Raw genomic sequence first — 15,123 nt, 5'->3', positions numbered from 1 at the left:
TTGTAGCAATTAAATGTCGCCAGAGCCCTATTAGATATGTATCTATTTGTATTCAAGTGCTGCGCAAATGTATCATTACCGGTAAAATAATTGCACATAAAAGTCAACACTAGTATTTATAGCCGAAGCTCTCCTAACAAACTACTCTGACGTTCTAATAAATAAAATTGCCAAGCAATTTACATCACGCTGATGTGGATTTCCTTTCTGACTCATCAATGAGGCTATTTCATCGGAATCGTATTGATTCAGCTTATTAATAGGTAATTAATGGCAGTGACAATTAATGCAAATCATCAAATCATGTAGTGCCACTGAGTTGTACTAGCCTCAGTTAATGAAAGGCATTTGTCCCTATTTACATAACCTTAATTGCTCCTTAATTGACTCTAGATCATTTCATGTATTTTTTATTCATTTTTTTCAGGATAGGGCTCGTTGTTGCATTGCATCCATGGAACACAATAATTGTGGTGCTACTGCTCGTTAGTGCATGCTGTGTGGGACTGATAAGATTCGAAATAGAAAAAGATCCATTGAAGTTATGGGTACCGCCAGGTGAGGTTATTAATTTTGTATTGTTCTATTTTACTTGCTCTTTTGTTTTGCAGTTTGAATCCGCAAGTATGAGAATACCTCAGAATTCGTTCTAGATAATAGCCATAGCTCTTGGCTTGTTACCTTTCCTAACTTTCGATCTCCTCTTATTACACTTAAATGAGCATTCGACATTTTTTTGTTGGTTGATTGGCTGGTTTACTCCGGTGACCTTGGCGACAATCCGTATCCAGAAAACGCTAGTAATGCTTAGATTTGGGAACATTTCCTATTCGACTGTGGCTACGGCCAGAGGATGATCGGACCTCCCTTCCTTATATATAAAAGTACAAATCAGTTCTGCTACATCCTCGTGGTAAGTGTGCAAAGCTCCATTTGAAATACAGAAATCTGACTAGTTGCAGTTCATGCTTTTTCTGACCCTGTTTACGGGTACGAAGAAATATACTTATGAGACTAAGAATGACATCGAAAAATGGTGTGGTATGGCGCACTAGATTGCACCTCTAAAATTTTCTGTCCTTGCACCAGGAGCTCAAAGGTGGCAGGGAGGAAGACGGAGCGACAACCCTGTCGACTGAACCAAAACCAAGTGGCCGAGGAGAACCTCCATAGTGGTGGCACCGGGAGACGTTATATCGCTTTGGTTTGCCGGCCGTGATGCAGTAGGCGAATGTTCCAAAGGCCTAGTTAGGGCGATCGAACTCGAGTTTGCACAGGGACTCATCTGAAGTGGCAATAGTCACGAAACCTTACGAGGGGTATACTGGTACCATGAGAACCGGGATAGCCCCTGAATTCGGGACTCAGCGTGGTGTTGCGTTTCAACACGGGTGCCGTACTTCTTAGTTCGGTAGAGATTTTGGTAGGTCTTGCATCCACCAGTATGAAAGCTGAGCCATGCACTCGGTATAGACTGGTATCGTCGTAGCTTGCTGCTTTGGGGCTCTGATTGTGGTCACATCTTGAGAAGATCGTGGGAGACAGTTACTCACGTTAAACCACCAAGACTTTCGTGTCCTTGTACCAAGCACAACAACTTACGTGTGGCCGCGGAAATTGGAGGCTGGTCCTTTATGTAGTTGGAGGCATTGCTCGATCATTTACCATTTATTCAGCCCCTTATAAATATCAGAAATCTTTTGAAGAAGTGTTTACGCGTTGTCCAATGAGACTCCAGAGAATCGAATCAGACACTGGGTACCTGATACGAAATCACATTACGAATGTCAAAGACCGCCTCCACTCCCCAAGTTGTCCACGGTAGTGTTAATTTCTTTTGTAAATATCATGGACTTTGTAGCTGATGGGTTTTCGGAACCAGCGAGGGTCTTCAACTGGAATGAGAGCATTTTACTGCAGGGAATCTTGCTCAGTGAATTTCATATTCTAAGAGTGAATGGTAGGCATAAGCCCATTTACTGATAAGCTTTCCCATGAATGGTATCCGATCCCTGAATGGTACCCGATTTCGAACTTTTCCTCCCCCAAATGATCTTTAACATTTGTTTGGAGCTGAGGTAGCGGAGTAATTGGAATTATCATTCAAACCTGGAGTTTTGTTGTCGTCAATCTTCATTGTTTCTCGTAGTTTTGTGAACGGGAGAAGGGTGACCTTTGTTCCCTCCTGCCATTCCTGTTCCTCCGCCTTTTTATCATCACCCTGGAAGTTTCGCTATTTCACCTTTACTGAAATGTGCTTGCCTTGGCGCTTGGTGGCAGGGCATACTTCCTTCTGTTGCCGTGAATCGATCGATCAATTCGTGTTGAGCGCTCTGCTTCAAAATATGCTGATGGTCCATATTCCTCTTTTCCTTATGTTACATAGCATACAATTTGGGTAGGCTGTGCGTAACCTGCTGATAGGTTTACAGTTTCACATTTGCTGCATGGTATGTACTTATTGTTCGTACTTCTATGGTACAAGCGGTCGTTATGTTGGCCCTTTTAGTGCTCCCTGCTCCCTAAATAGAACGATTTCGATTTCTAGGGCTCTTTGGATGATTTCAGTGGTTTAATGGTTCCCACTGCCAATCTTGCTCGTAAGCTAGACCTATTCCCCCTTCTGCCCGTTGTTGGCGTGTCAGATAAAATGCAGTTTGAGTTTTAAAAAGCAGATGTACTCTGTCCTTCTGATTCTCGGCAAATGTCCCATTTTCTTCTCCAGACAGGCAGAAGATATTACCTTGCTTTTGGCTCTCGCTTTTTATAGCCTGGATGCGTCTGTGGTTTATTCTATTCTTTCACAGAATTCCCTGAAGCTCTTTCCGTTGATTCCCTGATCGCGTTGCTATACTTTCATAGTGTACTGATGCCACCGCTCACATGTAAATGAGCCATGTTGGCATTCAGGTGTCTTGTCGATCTATTTCCGGGTTGCCCTTAATGTTGAATCTGCCCCTTCTCTGATCCAACGTAGGGTTCATCCGACACCCCCTAATTCTTGACCAAGCTACTCATCACAGTGTTCCCTAGAGTTATGTCTACCTCTTTCCTGGTGCTAGTCACGAATATAAGCGTGTTTGTTACATTATGTACTTCTAACTTGTTGCTTTCTCACATCTTATGGTGGGCATTGGCATCTCAGCCGAAGAGAAATGGCAGCGCCTTTCTGTCGCAAAACTTCCATCAGTCTAACGACTAAGTTCGGTGCGATCGGGGTGTCGTCTCTTGGGAATTATCCTGATGCCAGGACTGCCTCTCGAGTTCTTCCCCTGGTTTCCAGTGAGACTTGGACAGCCACGGGGTATCCAGTTAGAAACTCTAAAAGACATGATACAGGCTCTTGATTTTTCACAATAGGAACCCCAAATTACCTGCATGCTTCCTCCGTGCAGACAGCGAATCTGCCCTTGGAATAACCATGGTCCTTGGTCCAGCACTATTTTAATGTTGGAGATTGCCCTTGCAAGTATTATTCTCCTTCTTGGACATGGCGCTTTCCTTCAGATCGCTGTCCACCCTAAGCCCTAGAAGTTCCAGGTCTAAGTCTTCCAGCTTCTCCTTTTCATTGGGCAGCAGGTCTACTTCCTTGCTTGATCCTGTTTTTATTTCAGCCTCAATAGCCTCCGAGATTCCTCCCGAGACCTCGGTAGGTTTTCCACTCGATATCTCTTCCAAAATATCTTTTCTCGGCTTTTCCCTCTCCACGTGCGCAGGTATGCTGCTAAAGTTATAGTTAATATTGCAATTTGGACGTCTAATTACCTCCAGAGATCGGTCGTTTACCCCAATCATGAGGAGTTTATCTTTGCTCCTAACCTTGCTTTTGGAGACTTTCTATGAACGTGTATGGAGATCATCATTCTGAGCACTTAGGGGTCCTATAAGATCCTCCCTCTCTACTGCTGCGGCTTAAGAAAGAAACACGTTGTCACCAATTCTTCTCCCCAGTCTGGTAATTTAGGGATTATAGTCCTAAGTCATTCCGCAGTGCTCTCTGTCGCGCAGTCCATCAATGTATAACCTGATGGAAAGCGTACTCCGGTGAACACAAGCTTCGCACTCATCCTTTGCACATCTGCCTGACGATAAGGTGACGTGCTTTTGTTTGTACCTGCTTTTTGAGCAGTGGCTTTTGTTGGTTGTACTCCTCGCAGTAGGCAAATGTTGACTTTGGACCCACTGCTTGACGCTCTCACTTTTCATTTTTTGGGTGTAATCATCTGGTTCTCAATGTTTTGGAGATGTTTCCTCCGTTGGCCAGTTTGTATGTATGTATTCCCACGAATATGGGGGGTTAGAAGTTCCGCCGTGCCATAGCCCCTGGAACACTGTAAGGCTAGGCTTATTCACTGAAGCGACCAGGTATCAGTGAGACTTCGTTCGAATACAATCGATTCCTCCCCACTGCAAACTATCTAATGGGCACGATTCGCATAATATCCTTGATTGGGGGAAGTTCTTTTTCGGCTCCTCTCTAAGTCCGTTTTGTTAATAGTAGGATCAACTCGTACAGTTCGAGGCTACCACCATCCACTAACGGTCTTGGTTGACGAGGGGCTGGGCTCCTGGAGGGCCACATATCGACCCCGGGGAGAGATATGCCGCATCAGTTCATCCTGTAGTCCAATGCTCGACCCCAGAATGGCAAAACAAAACATTCAGGAATGAGACAGATTTCACTTCCCAAGCCTCTCTAAAAAAGGAAAGATTGTAATCACCCGAACTAACCAAGCTGTTCATATGTCCGCACCAACCTATTGGTCAGGCAAACCGCCACCTAGTATTGCACAACGGTTGAGGAATATCGTAGGAGAAAAGTTATGTTTGTTGATTCGATGACAGCAGCGAGGTATGTTTGTCTGTCCATTTCTTCGGAAATAGCTAAACCAATTATTAAGAAATTTGGTGAGAACGTGTAATCTGTGATTCCCTTTACATACTAGATGCCACTCGGTCATCATTTTGCACTGGGTTTAAGAGGAGTGGGGGGAGGCTTCTCCACACATGTGAATGGAAGTATACATTTTCACAGAATATGGTCGTGTGAGGTATCAAATGAAAGGGCTCAATCAGTATTTTTCAAAACTGATAATATTTCTGATACTGGGTGCAACCTGGGGAATGAGGGGTCACAAAGCATACCCCAAAAAGTGTAACAGGTATCGTTCTCTCCCGATTTTATTTGACTCTTTTTTCGAATCTTCATCTTCTATTTTGAATTTAAGTTTTCAACCGCGTTTTCGCTTCTAAGTTACATTTGCGCACAGCTAATACTACTGCTCGCACTGTTTATTCTGACCTCGATTTTGAAAGAAGTTCTGTTGCCCGTAGAAGTGGAGGCCAAAGCTCCAATCTAGCTACAGAGATAACAAAAAGAACAACAAACTTTGTGTTATCACTTTCTTGTATTAAACACTCTTCTTTGATTTTCGTTAATTTTTGCTGACTTTGATAAACAAACCTCGAACTTAGATAACAAAATAATCTACTTCATTTCAGACTCAAAATATCTCGAAACCACGCGTTACATCCTCAAACACATTGGCGTAGGTATCCGAATGCAGAACGTCCTGATTGTGGCGCCCAATGTCCTCGAGCCACGAATTTTAAAAAGGCTCGTGCGACTGCGAAATGAAGTTATTGCAACAAACGGGACGAACAGCACGGGATCCGTAGTTCAATGGGATGATGTCTGCATAAAGTAGTAATAAATTATGATTGCATATTCGATTAAATTTTCTTAGCCGGTATTCCATAGGATACCATACGTAGCGAATGCTGCCGTACCATTAAAGGATCGTAGACGACGGGCAATTACCAGTAACTCAACTACCTCAATCTTCAACGATGACGATTTCGCTGATATGTTCGGGGAGACCGAAAAAGAGGTGGAAACAAACTCTGACTTTGACCCAAGCATGGATGTGAATCCGGCGGTCTATTGCAAGTTTCTGAATAGTTTGAGGAAAGGATGTTATGAAAGGAATATCTTGGATATTTGGAAATATGATGAGGATTGGATTGGACGATTGTCTTTGGATGATGTGATTGGGTACCTGAAAAATACTACACATAGTCCGATAAGTGGACATGAGATGGACTACAGTGAAATGCTGGGTGGTGTGACGAAGAATATTTTCGGTCATATAACGGCCGCTAAAGCCTTACTGATGCAATGGCCTACCAAAGTCAACTATTCTGAAGCGGATTCAAAGAAAACTGGAAATTTAGCTGGAACAGAATCATGGGTGAGTAGGGGAATTTTTTTATTACTTGAAATAACAAACGCTTTTAATTGCTTGGCTCTAAGTTGTTTAAATATTTGAATAAGAATTTAATGTCTACAAAGGATATTTTTATCTACGCATATTAATTGAGCGATTTGAACCTTAATTACTTCTTAGTATTCTGAACATGTTTGCTTAAGGTAACATTAGACGGTCTAGCCTGGGAGGATGGCTTTTTGAAAACAATGAACCTTCTTCGAGACCAAATCGAAGACAACGAGACCAAAGTTTATTTTGAAGCTGCTAAAAGGTATTACTCTGCTTTCAGTTTTCGCTATAACTTATTTCACGCTTTCTTCCTCCCTAGCTTTGGAGATATCAGCGAGGCAACAATGTTTCAAGACACCGATAAGCTCATCATAGGAATCAGCGTCATGTTTATCTACATCCAAGTGGTGCTTTCAAAGTTCAGTTGGGTTGAATTGCGGGTAATAAAATGCAATTACTGGAATATTTGATTGTGACTAATTGTTTTTATCTACCTCGTGTTTGTATGCAGATATCACTTGGAAGTGTTGCATTGCTTTCGGTGGGTTTAGCTTTTATCTCGGCCTGTGGTATCTGCTCAATTTTGGGGATTTCTTATGGCCCTGTTCATGCATCACTGCCTTTCTTACTAATGGGCCTCGGAGTGGATGATCTGTTTGTTATGATGGCTTGCTGGCGTGAAGTGAAAGATAAGAACTTGTCGATTGAACAGCGTATTGCGTTGATGTTGAAACATGCTGGAGCTTCAATAACGGTGACGTCGTTTACAGACGTTATTGCATTTTTGGTGGGAGCTTTTACGGTGAGATTTTTATGAAATGTTTCGTTTTTGGGCGGCTGTGATAACGCGATCAGTACAAGCAAAAAATGTTGATTATGACTGTCGAGGACATTCAATTCATTTGATGCTCGTGACGTTTTTTGATTACTTTTGAAAAGATAATGGTTTAAAATAATTTTGAATTTTATTCTCTCACACAGATACTGCCGTCGTTACAATCGTTTTGCTTATATGCTGCTGTTGGCGTTTTCATGACTTACGTCTATGCCTTGACCTTCCTAATTGCATTTTTTACTCTCGACGAATATCGGATCAACGCCAGGCGAAATGGTGTTCTTCCTTGCATTGTTCATAGCGAGGAGAAAACCGAGATCTGTTGTGAATTGAATCTTATGCAAAAAGCAATAGATAAATTCTATCGGAAATTTGTCTTGACGAAACCTGGAAAGGTAGGACAGTTATTGCGGCTACCACCAAGTTCCATATAGTATATAATCTCCTCTTTAATTATAACTCTTCTCCAGGCGATAATAATAATGACTGTGATAGGCATTTCGGGTTACAGTCTCGAGGGCCTTTTAAAGTTAGAGCAAAAATTCGATAAAGATTGGTTTATTCCTAAGGGAACGTACCTGCAGGACTACATACACAATTTGAAGAAATATTTCCCGGATTCTGGTGAGTATTTATTCTTTCGCATGTAGCAAGCAGTTGTATTATGCATACATATATGTTAACGTTAGCCATATTCTGATATTTTGTATATTGTTTTGTTTGACAATAATTATTGTAATGAGGATCTTAGAGATAAGACCTGTTTATGCTGGCATGCTGCTATGTAGTCATTGAAGCAGATCCGCCAATTAGTTGTTTGAGGTCTTTATGGTCTACTGAATAAAATGGAAGATACCGAGTGAAATGCGTTACATGGTAAGAAAAGTTCTTAACCGAATTGGAAACAAAGCGAAGCCAGCTCACAAGCAAAGAGCGCTGACTCCCCAAAATGGAGAGAAAAGGGCGCTATACTCTGAATTATCGAGAAATATCTGTGCATCAATGGGAATAGGTGCAGTTGCCAATAGGCACCGTTAAGTGTGAATACCAGCTGTTCTACTGAGACAGAATGCTTTCCTTTTTCAGACAAAGCGGTTCAAACGAATAGAATTATGCAGACTAGTAGACTAAAAAACTGCACTATCTCAACATCCGATAAGGATCAGGTCTTTTCGGTTAAAATTTTCGACTAAATGTAGAAAAACAAAATTTAGTTGTTGCAGGCTGCACCCACTTTCCGATAACTTCCGAACTTCAGGGTATTTTTCGACGTGACCAAGGATTTCAGTGATAGTCCTGTTAATTTCATCTCGTTCTCATGCGATACTTCTGTACTGAACAGGTGCTTACTGCAGAGAATGAAAAACCTCGTGAATCGGATTGAGTGGAGTTCATTCGCTGATCTCAATCCTGGTATTACTCAGAGGCTGTAGTATGACTGGCATCTTTCAAGGAACTTCGTATCTTTTCGATGCACAGAATGGGAGACCATGAGGACCATTGAAATTGAGCTCTCTTTCATCTCAAAAAACTATATTTCGTCTATCCTAGTCCAAAACAAGTTGGGGTAGAAAATAACTCAGGATTTTCTTTTTTTTTTCATTCAGTGTTGGCAGTTTGCTCGGTAGAAGAAATGAATGCTCGAAATATTTTGAAACTTTCCCTCTCGTGTAATTTTCGTTCTGCTATATCCCTCAGGGGTCATCAGCAACCCTTATCCGGGAGCGGCCTCCCCGAGGTCCCCAAGCAAGTAGTTCAGACCGCCTAGCTAGCATTATTCTGCGTCCTAGGTAGTAGTTTTGAGAAAGTTTCTCGGTGAAGAGCGAACCGCTAATGATCGAGACCCGTTCGAATACACTCATAGTCTCCGAAGCCATCAAGGTGGTAGTTATAGTGTGTATTAGAAGCCAGCTCCTTTGGGACCCTTGTCCGGTAGTGTACATTGAACCAGTATTAGAAGACCGTGTTGTTCCGAGCGAATGCTGATCCATCCCTGAGTTCCGGGATCAGCTTAGCCTAGTTCACGCCTCGGAAAACTGCGCTCCTGATTATTGTGGCTTACTCCTGGAGGAACTTGTGGATCGCATTTCCTTCCACACACTGACATGGGGAGCAACAGAAGATGCACGAAAAAAGGAATAAATCGCACCTCCTGCTGAGAGCGTCGCAAGTGCCAAATGGACCACAAATAGCCCATTGCAGAGTGAACTGGGGAAAAAGCGAAAAGAGAGGGGGCGCATCTGAAGAACACTGCATCCAAATAGTTTCCATGGCTCAAAAGGAGAAGATGAAGAGGTACAAGAGGAAGCAACACACCACGCTGTTTGAAAACCGTCTGCCTCAAGTTAAGGCGGACACGAATGGTGGAGCACCAAAAGAAAGGTTACTAGTTTGCCAGTTCTGCTTATTCTGGTGGTTGCCGAGTAACATGCGAGGAAACTTTTTAGCAGCAGGAACAGCAGAATTGTTATTGATACGAGTTCGGGCAGTCTTCACCAAATGTTGCAGAACCTTAGGTGATAGACACACGTCCGCAACTTGCCGGCGATCTGACAGGATGCAGCCAGTTAGGTCACAAAGGGAATATTTGCAACGAAAAGGAGACTTGCGTTCTTTGCAGGGATCATGGCGATCTAAATCTGGTGAATTAGGAATTGGAAAGAGCTTTAATTTGCATCCTACATACACTGGAGTACAATCGTCCATGAGTACCCTACGAAGGTAAAAGCTGATCTAGTGCTTATCAGTGAACAGTATCGGAAGAAGGCCTAGTCAGTTTCATCAATTGGGATACCGAATTTTCTCATTGCCTTGTACAGTTTTACCCTGGCTATGCTACCGTAGGTGGTGTTAAAGTCGATGAAAACATGGTGCAACTTATGGAAATATTTCAACAGTTTTTCCATCGCTTGTCGCAGATTCTTGAGGTGGTTGTGAAGATCATTTGTCAATGCTGCTTCATATCCAGGACCTCTGTTGACTGCGGTTATTGCGGCATCCATTTTCCCCTTATAGGTGTTTCGGAGGACTTTGTTGTAGATGGCTTCAGTGTTCGCTCTCACCTGATTATTAGAAGGGATACTAGGCGCTGTTGTTATTCGTTATTTTTATGCCAATGAGGTAGTGATCCGGGTCTATATTGGCCCCCCTATATGTTCTTATATTTATCAATGTTGAGAGATGGCAGCGTTTAATTAACACGTGGTCAACTTGGTTGAAAGTTTGTGGATCGCTTTCCGCGCAAAGCAGATACTTCCAAAGACTAGTTCGTCCGACACTGCTAATTGAGTAGCTGATAAAATCTCCAAGTATGAACTTGGTGTCATACCTGGGACAAGTTTCGAGGGTTCGTTCTAATGCCTTCTCTGACTCTGCAGTCGCCCCTGTAGGACGTTATCCTTAATGAGGCTTATTTTTTTAAATTTGCTACGCAAACACAAAGTACATATTTGAAATAATAAAAACTTGTTGTTTCTTTTTCGTTGGTTTGAATATTTATTCTTGCAAATACCGATATTTCTGAAACCACTTGTTCCCTTCATCAGTGCTAACATGTTTTCTTATTTTTCATAAAACAAAAATCCGTAAAAATGACCAACTTTTCTTGCGCAGCAAGTGGGGTTAACCCCTTAATATGTCATAATTAACCAACACAAATTAGTGTTCTATTTACACAAAGAAAAACTCTTTTAATAATATACGCTTAGAATTTCGGTTATCATTCACTCGCAAAATCCATGACAAATGCAGTAATTCATAAACAAATAGGCATGTGGAACAGAGGACAATTAAAAACGGAAGATCACCATTATGAACCCTCGTTCTAATTTGTTTATCAACACCAATTAATTGATTGTCACGTCCTAATTAGGTTTCTAAAATCTTAATTGATTTCTGAGCGATTGACGTATCTTAATTGATATTTCAGTAAACAATCAGATTTAATCGAAACTAAACGATGATCAATAGAAAGATGTAATGAATAAAAAACCCCAAGCGGCTGGGATTTTCACTGAGTTGTAGGAAGTTTGAATCTGAAGAAATAATCTTTTGTAAATGACTAGAAATTGCAAATTTAATAGAAGTTGTATGTATTGTGCTTGGCAACCAGAGACTCCACCCACAAAATATCATTTTTTTTATATTCTTGCAACCGTTGCTGTAACTTTCGCGACTTGCAGCTTGGTTCTCAACCTGGTTGCTCGTCTGTGTTTGGTATAATGCAGATGATATGTTTCTGCGTATCAGCAGGGTTATATCCACTATCGCCGTTATGGCTGAATTTTAGCAATACAGGTTCCTCAAGATCAACATTAAGTTGATCTTTGTGTTAAAACAAGGCGATGGGCCAGCTCCAATACTGTTTAACATGCCACTGAAATATGTTATCCAGCATGCGTCAGTAGTCCCAAATTGCTCTTTGCTAATTAAATCATCCTTAATAGTGGTAATAGTTGTTAACGCGGACGGAATGAACGTATCGGCACTGTGAAAACTACCTACAATGGTGATATTTGACAAGAAATGCGTCTAAAAGCAAACGAAAGTAATATAAAAATTATGGCACAAAGTAAAAACAAAGGCGCTAATCAGGCAAAATGCACCTTAAATGACTATAACTATGAACAAGTCGATGCTTTCATATGGCATATGTAGATGCAACAATTACCAAGGACAATAACGAGACATGAAGACAATGAAGCGGCAATGAATGCCTTTGAACATAGAGTCTTCAGAAGAATCAGTGACCCAATGAAGGACAACAGGAAGGTGTATTGTTTATACCACGAACGAGTAGGCATTACCCGTACCCATATTGAGTGAATAGATGACAAAGGAAACCCCCAAATGCTAAAAAGGCCCGAAGTTTGTGAGGCCATGCATCGATCGCTTCACGCGAGGTATTAAACGGCATTTCTCGAGCTGCACGCACGATGCTGGCCTTCAAACCCTCCAAATTGGTGTAAGTTCGATCGCAGGCAGTCTCCTCTAACTTAGTCCAGAGGATTCAAATATGGGCTGCCTGTGGCCCATTTATCCGCGGTTATGAAATCAGGAACATGTGCCGCTAACCACTGCTGAATTATCTTGGCTTCACGAGCGGGGTCCGAGTCCTGCTGGAAGCACCATGGCTTTCCAGTGACTAGAGATTTCCTCAATGGCTCGACTACATCCTCTAACATCTTTTTGTACACGCTCGCATTGGTTTTGACGCCGGCCTCGCAGAAATGAGTATTAATATGAGACGCCTCACCATACCATGACATAAGTCGGATGGTGACGACGTTTCGCTCGCGGAGCATTTTCTTTGGCTTCATACCAATTGTGAGCAATCATTTTGTCGGTTGAATTTTTCCTGGATGGTAAACATTTTTTCATCAGAAAATAGAATTTTGCGCTATTTTTTACCGGGAAATCGTTGGTTTTGGCGTTAACATATGGCTAACGCACCGCCGGTACGCACCGAGACCGAAATCTTCTCGTAAAATACGACTTATACTTCGAGTTGAAGCGCCCATTTCTGACATTCGTTTCTGCTTGCGGAGAAGATTGTGACGGTCACGCTCACGCACAGCATGCACGACATTCGGGCGACGTACGGAGCGCGGCCTGTCAACCATATCAGCGTGCGCAGTGTTACCAGTTTCGGCGGCCTAACATTTCTTGCTATACGCATCGACTGACAGAACTTATGACTATACTATGTATAATTACAATAATCAACGGCGCAACATTCCAATTTGGATATAGGCCTTGAAGTGTGTTATGCGACTTTATTTCAAGAGGTGACTAGGAGGCAATGCCGTCAATTATTGCCCTGATTTGACACAGGTACACGTTCCCAACTGAGACAACTGGTATTCCTCATCCAGTTACGATACACATCCTCCTACTACCAGCGAGATTTGGACCGTGATCTTCTATTACGATAGCCTAGCGGTTTTATCACCAACCCATCCGCCACTCGTAGACATAAAACTCGGGGAAAATTATTTCACTTTCCTTATGAATCGTTTTGATAATTTGACTAATGTTTGTCCTTTTCCTGATTTAAAATTCTGAATTGCTTTATTCTGTATGATTTCCAGGATACGACGGATTCGTGTTCACCGGCCAATTGAACTACACCGAAAGCCTGTCAAAAATCTATTCACTAGTAGAGGATATGGAAGAAAGGGATCACATATTCTATGATGTAAAATCCTGGATTAAACCTTTCCACGCATTCGTCAAAAAGTATTGTCGCAAAGGTAAATCTTGTAGTATTTAGTAGTGGCGTTCAAACAGGGACTCACTGATATTATGCTTGAAATCTTTCTTTTAGACTTCACCACCGAGAAACTAAGTGACTACGAATGGCGTTTTTATTTATCGAAATTCCTTCATGGCCCATCTGGCGGAAAGTATCAAGCAAATTTTCGATTTAAAAGTGATTTGAAATGTGGAGAACCCGCGCCAAATATTACGGTAATTAGAATTTTGTGGTTTCACATAATTTTTGCGATTACACTATTTCGTTTAGATGGCTTGGATTGATTTCCAATTTGTTCAGTTTGATCGTCGTGATATTTACGTTCCGGCCATGCATCAAATTGAAGAAATGATTGGAATGAAGAACTTGACATCGGGTGATGGGTTTTCAGGAGTTTGGGCAAGGATATTTGCTAATTGGATAACTGACGAGGTAAGTGGAATTTTATTTTGGAATCAAACACAGAATATTAACGAACAGTTGGGTCATGGAAGTTCAGACGTTCTGAGAGATTCTATACAGGCGTTATATCCTGTAAAAAACTTACAAATTTTACACGATACATTTATTGTATTTCCCCCCATGTTTTGTTTGAAACAGATTACCTTGCTTGATATTCCCTCGGAAAAGTAAATACATGCTCAATCTGATTCCATTGTATTCCTAGCGCCATCAGCTCAATCTTCTTTTTACTATAGCTATGCCCGGCTGCCCCTTCTAAAGAATTCTTTTTAAAAAGGGGTGACTTCTGCTTGTCCATTTCCTAAACAGGAACTCCTCCCCGGGTTCTAGCAAATGAAACAACGCCTGACTAAGCCTTCTCTTTACTATCAGCATCAGACAAAATATCGTCCATGTTAGTGTCTCTGTGAATTATTTCTAATGCCTCCGAAAAACGTTCACGCTCGTCAATTGAAAGCGGCCATGAAATTTATGACGACAAAAAGGGTTCCAAAAATCACCCTAGTGCATTTTAATACTCAAATTCGCTCGTTAGGAGGATACAAAATCCTCTGCAGATCTTGGTCACGGATACCAATACTCACCATCAAATACATCAGTTTGATGTCACTAATAAACCCCACTTTATGCTTTCTTAATCACAGCATAATCTGCATCAATTTTTGCTGTATGCCCAACCAGCTGGACGTAAGTTTACTGGATTAATCATTGTCGCAACAATCCAATTGGATCAAGGCCTTCAAGTGTGTTAGAGCACTTCATTCAAGACCGTAACGACACGCTACAAGATTACGGAATTCTGTAGAAGGCAGCGGTCAGCGTTGCGCTCGCTCGTGATTATTACCTTGACTCAGGTACACATTCACACCTGATTTGACTGGTATCCGACATCCAGTCATCATACTTTGTATTCGTCAATACAATTTCTGTATAGTACCGCGAATTTCTAATCTGTCTTGAACCGATTCTCCAACTGCGGCAATCTCGAAATAGCAATATCCTTTGATCGGGTTAGATGAAACGAAGTTCTCGGATTTTGAATAAAAAGAATTCTGGCTGTATAATGGGCGTCAGCATCTTCTCGCGCCTTTCTTCGAAGTTATTTTTCACATTTTATTGCTTCCGGAATAAATGGTGCGGAAATGCACCTCTGAATACATCTATCAATACTACTTTCGTTCACTTAACCAGAAAGAATCCAATCTAATTCAGCAAAATTGGAGCCTCTTCAACACTCCTTCCAATACAATTTTTTTGAATATGTCGGCCGCTAGAATCGTATCGATCCGCCCCGG

At 41.7% G+C, this 15,123-nt stretch overlaps 1 protein-coding gene across 3 annotated transcripts in view; it reads left to right on the top strand.

Annotated features, from left to right (window-relative positions):
- Positions 1-15,123, top strand: part of LOC119659805 (NPC intracellular cholesterol transporter 1 homolog 1b-like) — a 40,204-nt gene that overhangs the window by 20,439 nt on the left and 4,642 nt on the right. The window contains exons 1-12 of one of the 3 annotated variants that reach the window (XM_038068074.1): positions 145-263; positions 428-558; positions 5,503-5,704; positions 5,762-6,251; positions 6,431-6,540; positions 6,598-6,718; positions 6,790-7,080; positions 7,260-7,508; positions 7,584-7,737; positions 13,203-13,364; positions 13,439-13,581; positions 13,637-13,798. In XM_038068074.1, the coding sequence (XP_037924002.1) occupies positions 5,562-5,704; positions 5,762-6,251; positions 6,431-6,540; positions 6,598-6,718; positions 6,790-7,080; positions 7,260-7,508; positions 7,584-7,737; positions 13,203-13,364; positions 13,439-13,581; positions 13,637-13,798 (2,025 nt within the window). In that variant the 5' untranslated portion in view covers positions 145-263; positions 428-558; positions 5,503-5,561. Of the gene's footprint in view, positions 1-144; positions 264-427; positions 559-5,502; positions 5,708-5,761; positions 6,252-6,430; positions 6,541-6,597; positions 6,719-6,789; positions 7,081-7,259; positions 7,509-7,583; positions 7,738-13,202; positions 13,365-13,438; positions 13,582-13,636; positions 13,799-15,123 lie in introns of those variants that run through there. The other 2 variants (XM_038068073.1, XM_038068075.1) reach the window with 2 other exon arrangements.

The sequence above is a fragment of the Hermetia illucens genome, chromosome 6, assembly GCF_905115235.1.
Source record: "Hermetia illucens chromosome 6, iHerIll2.2.curated.20191125, whole genome shotgun sequence".
Classification (NCBI taxonomy): Eukaryota; Metazoa; Arthropoda; class Insecta; order Diptera; family Stratiomyidae; genus Hermetia; species Hermetia illucens.
The sequence above is the reverse complement of the archived record's forward strand: the minus strand, read 5'-3'. Positions and strand labels throughout refer to the sequence as shown.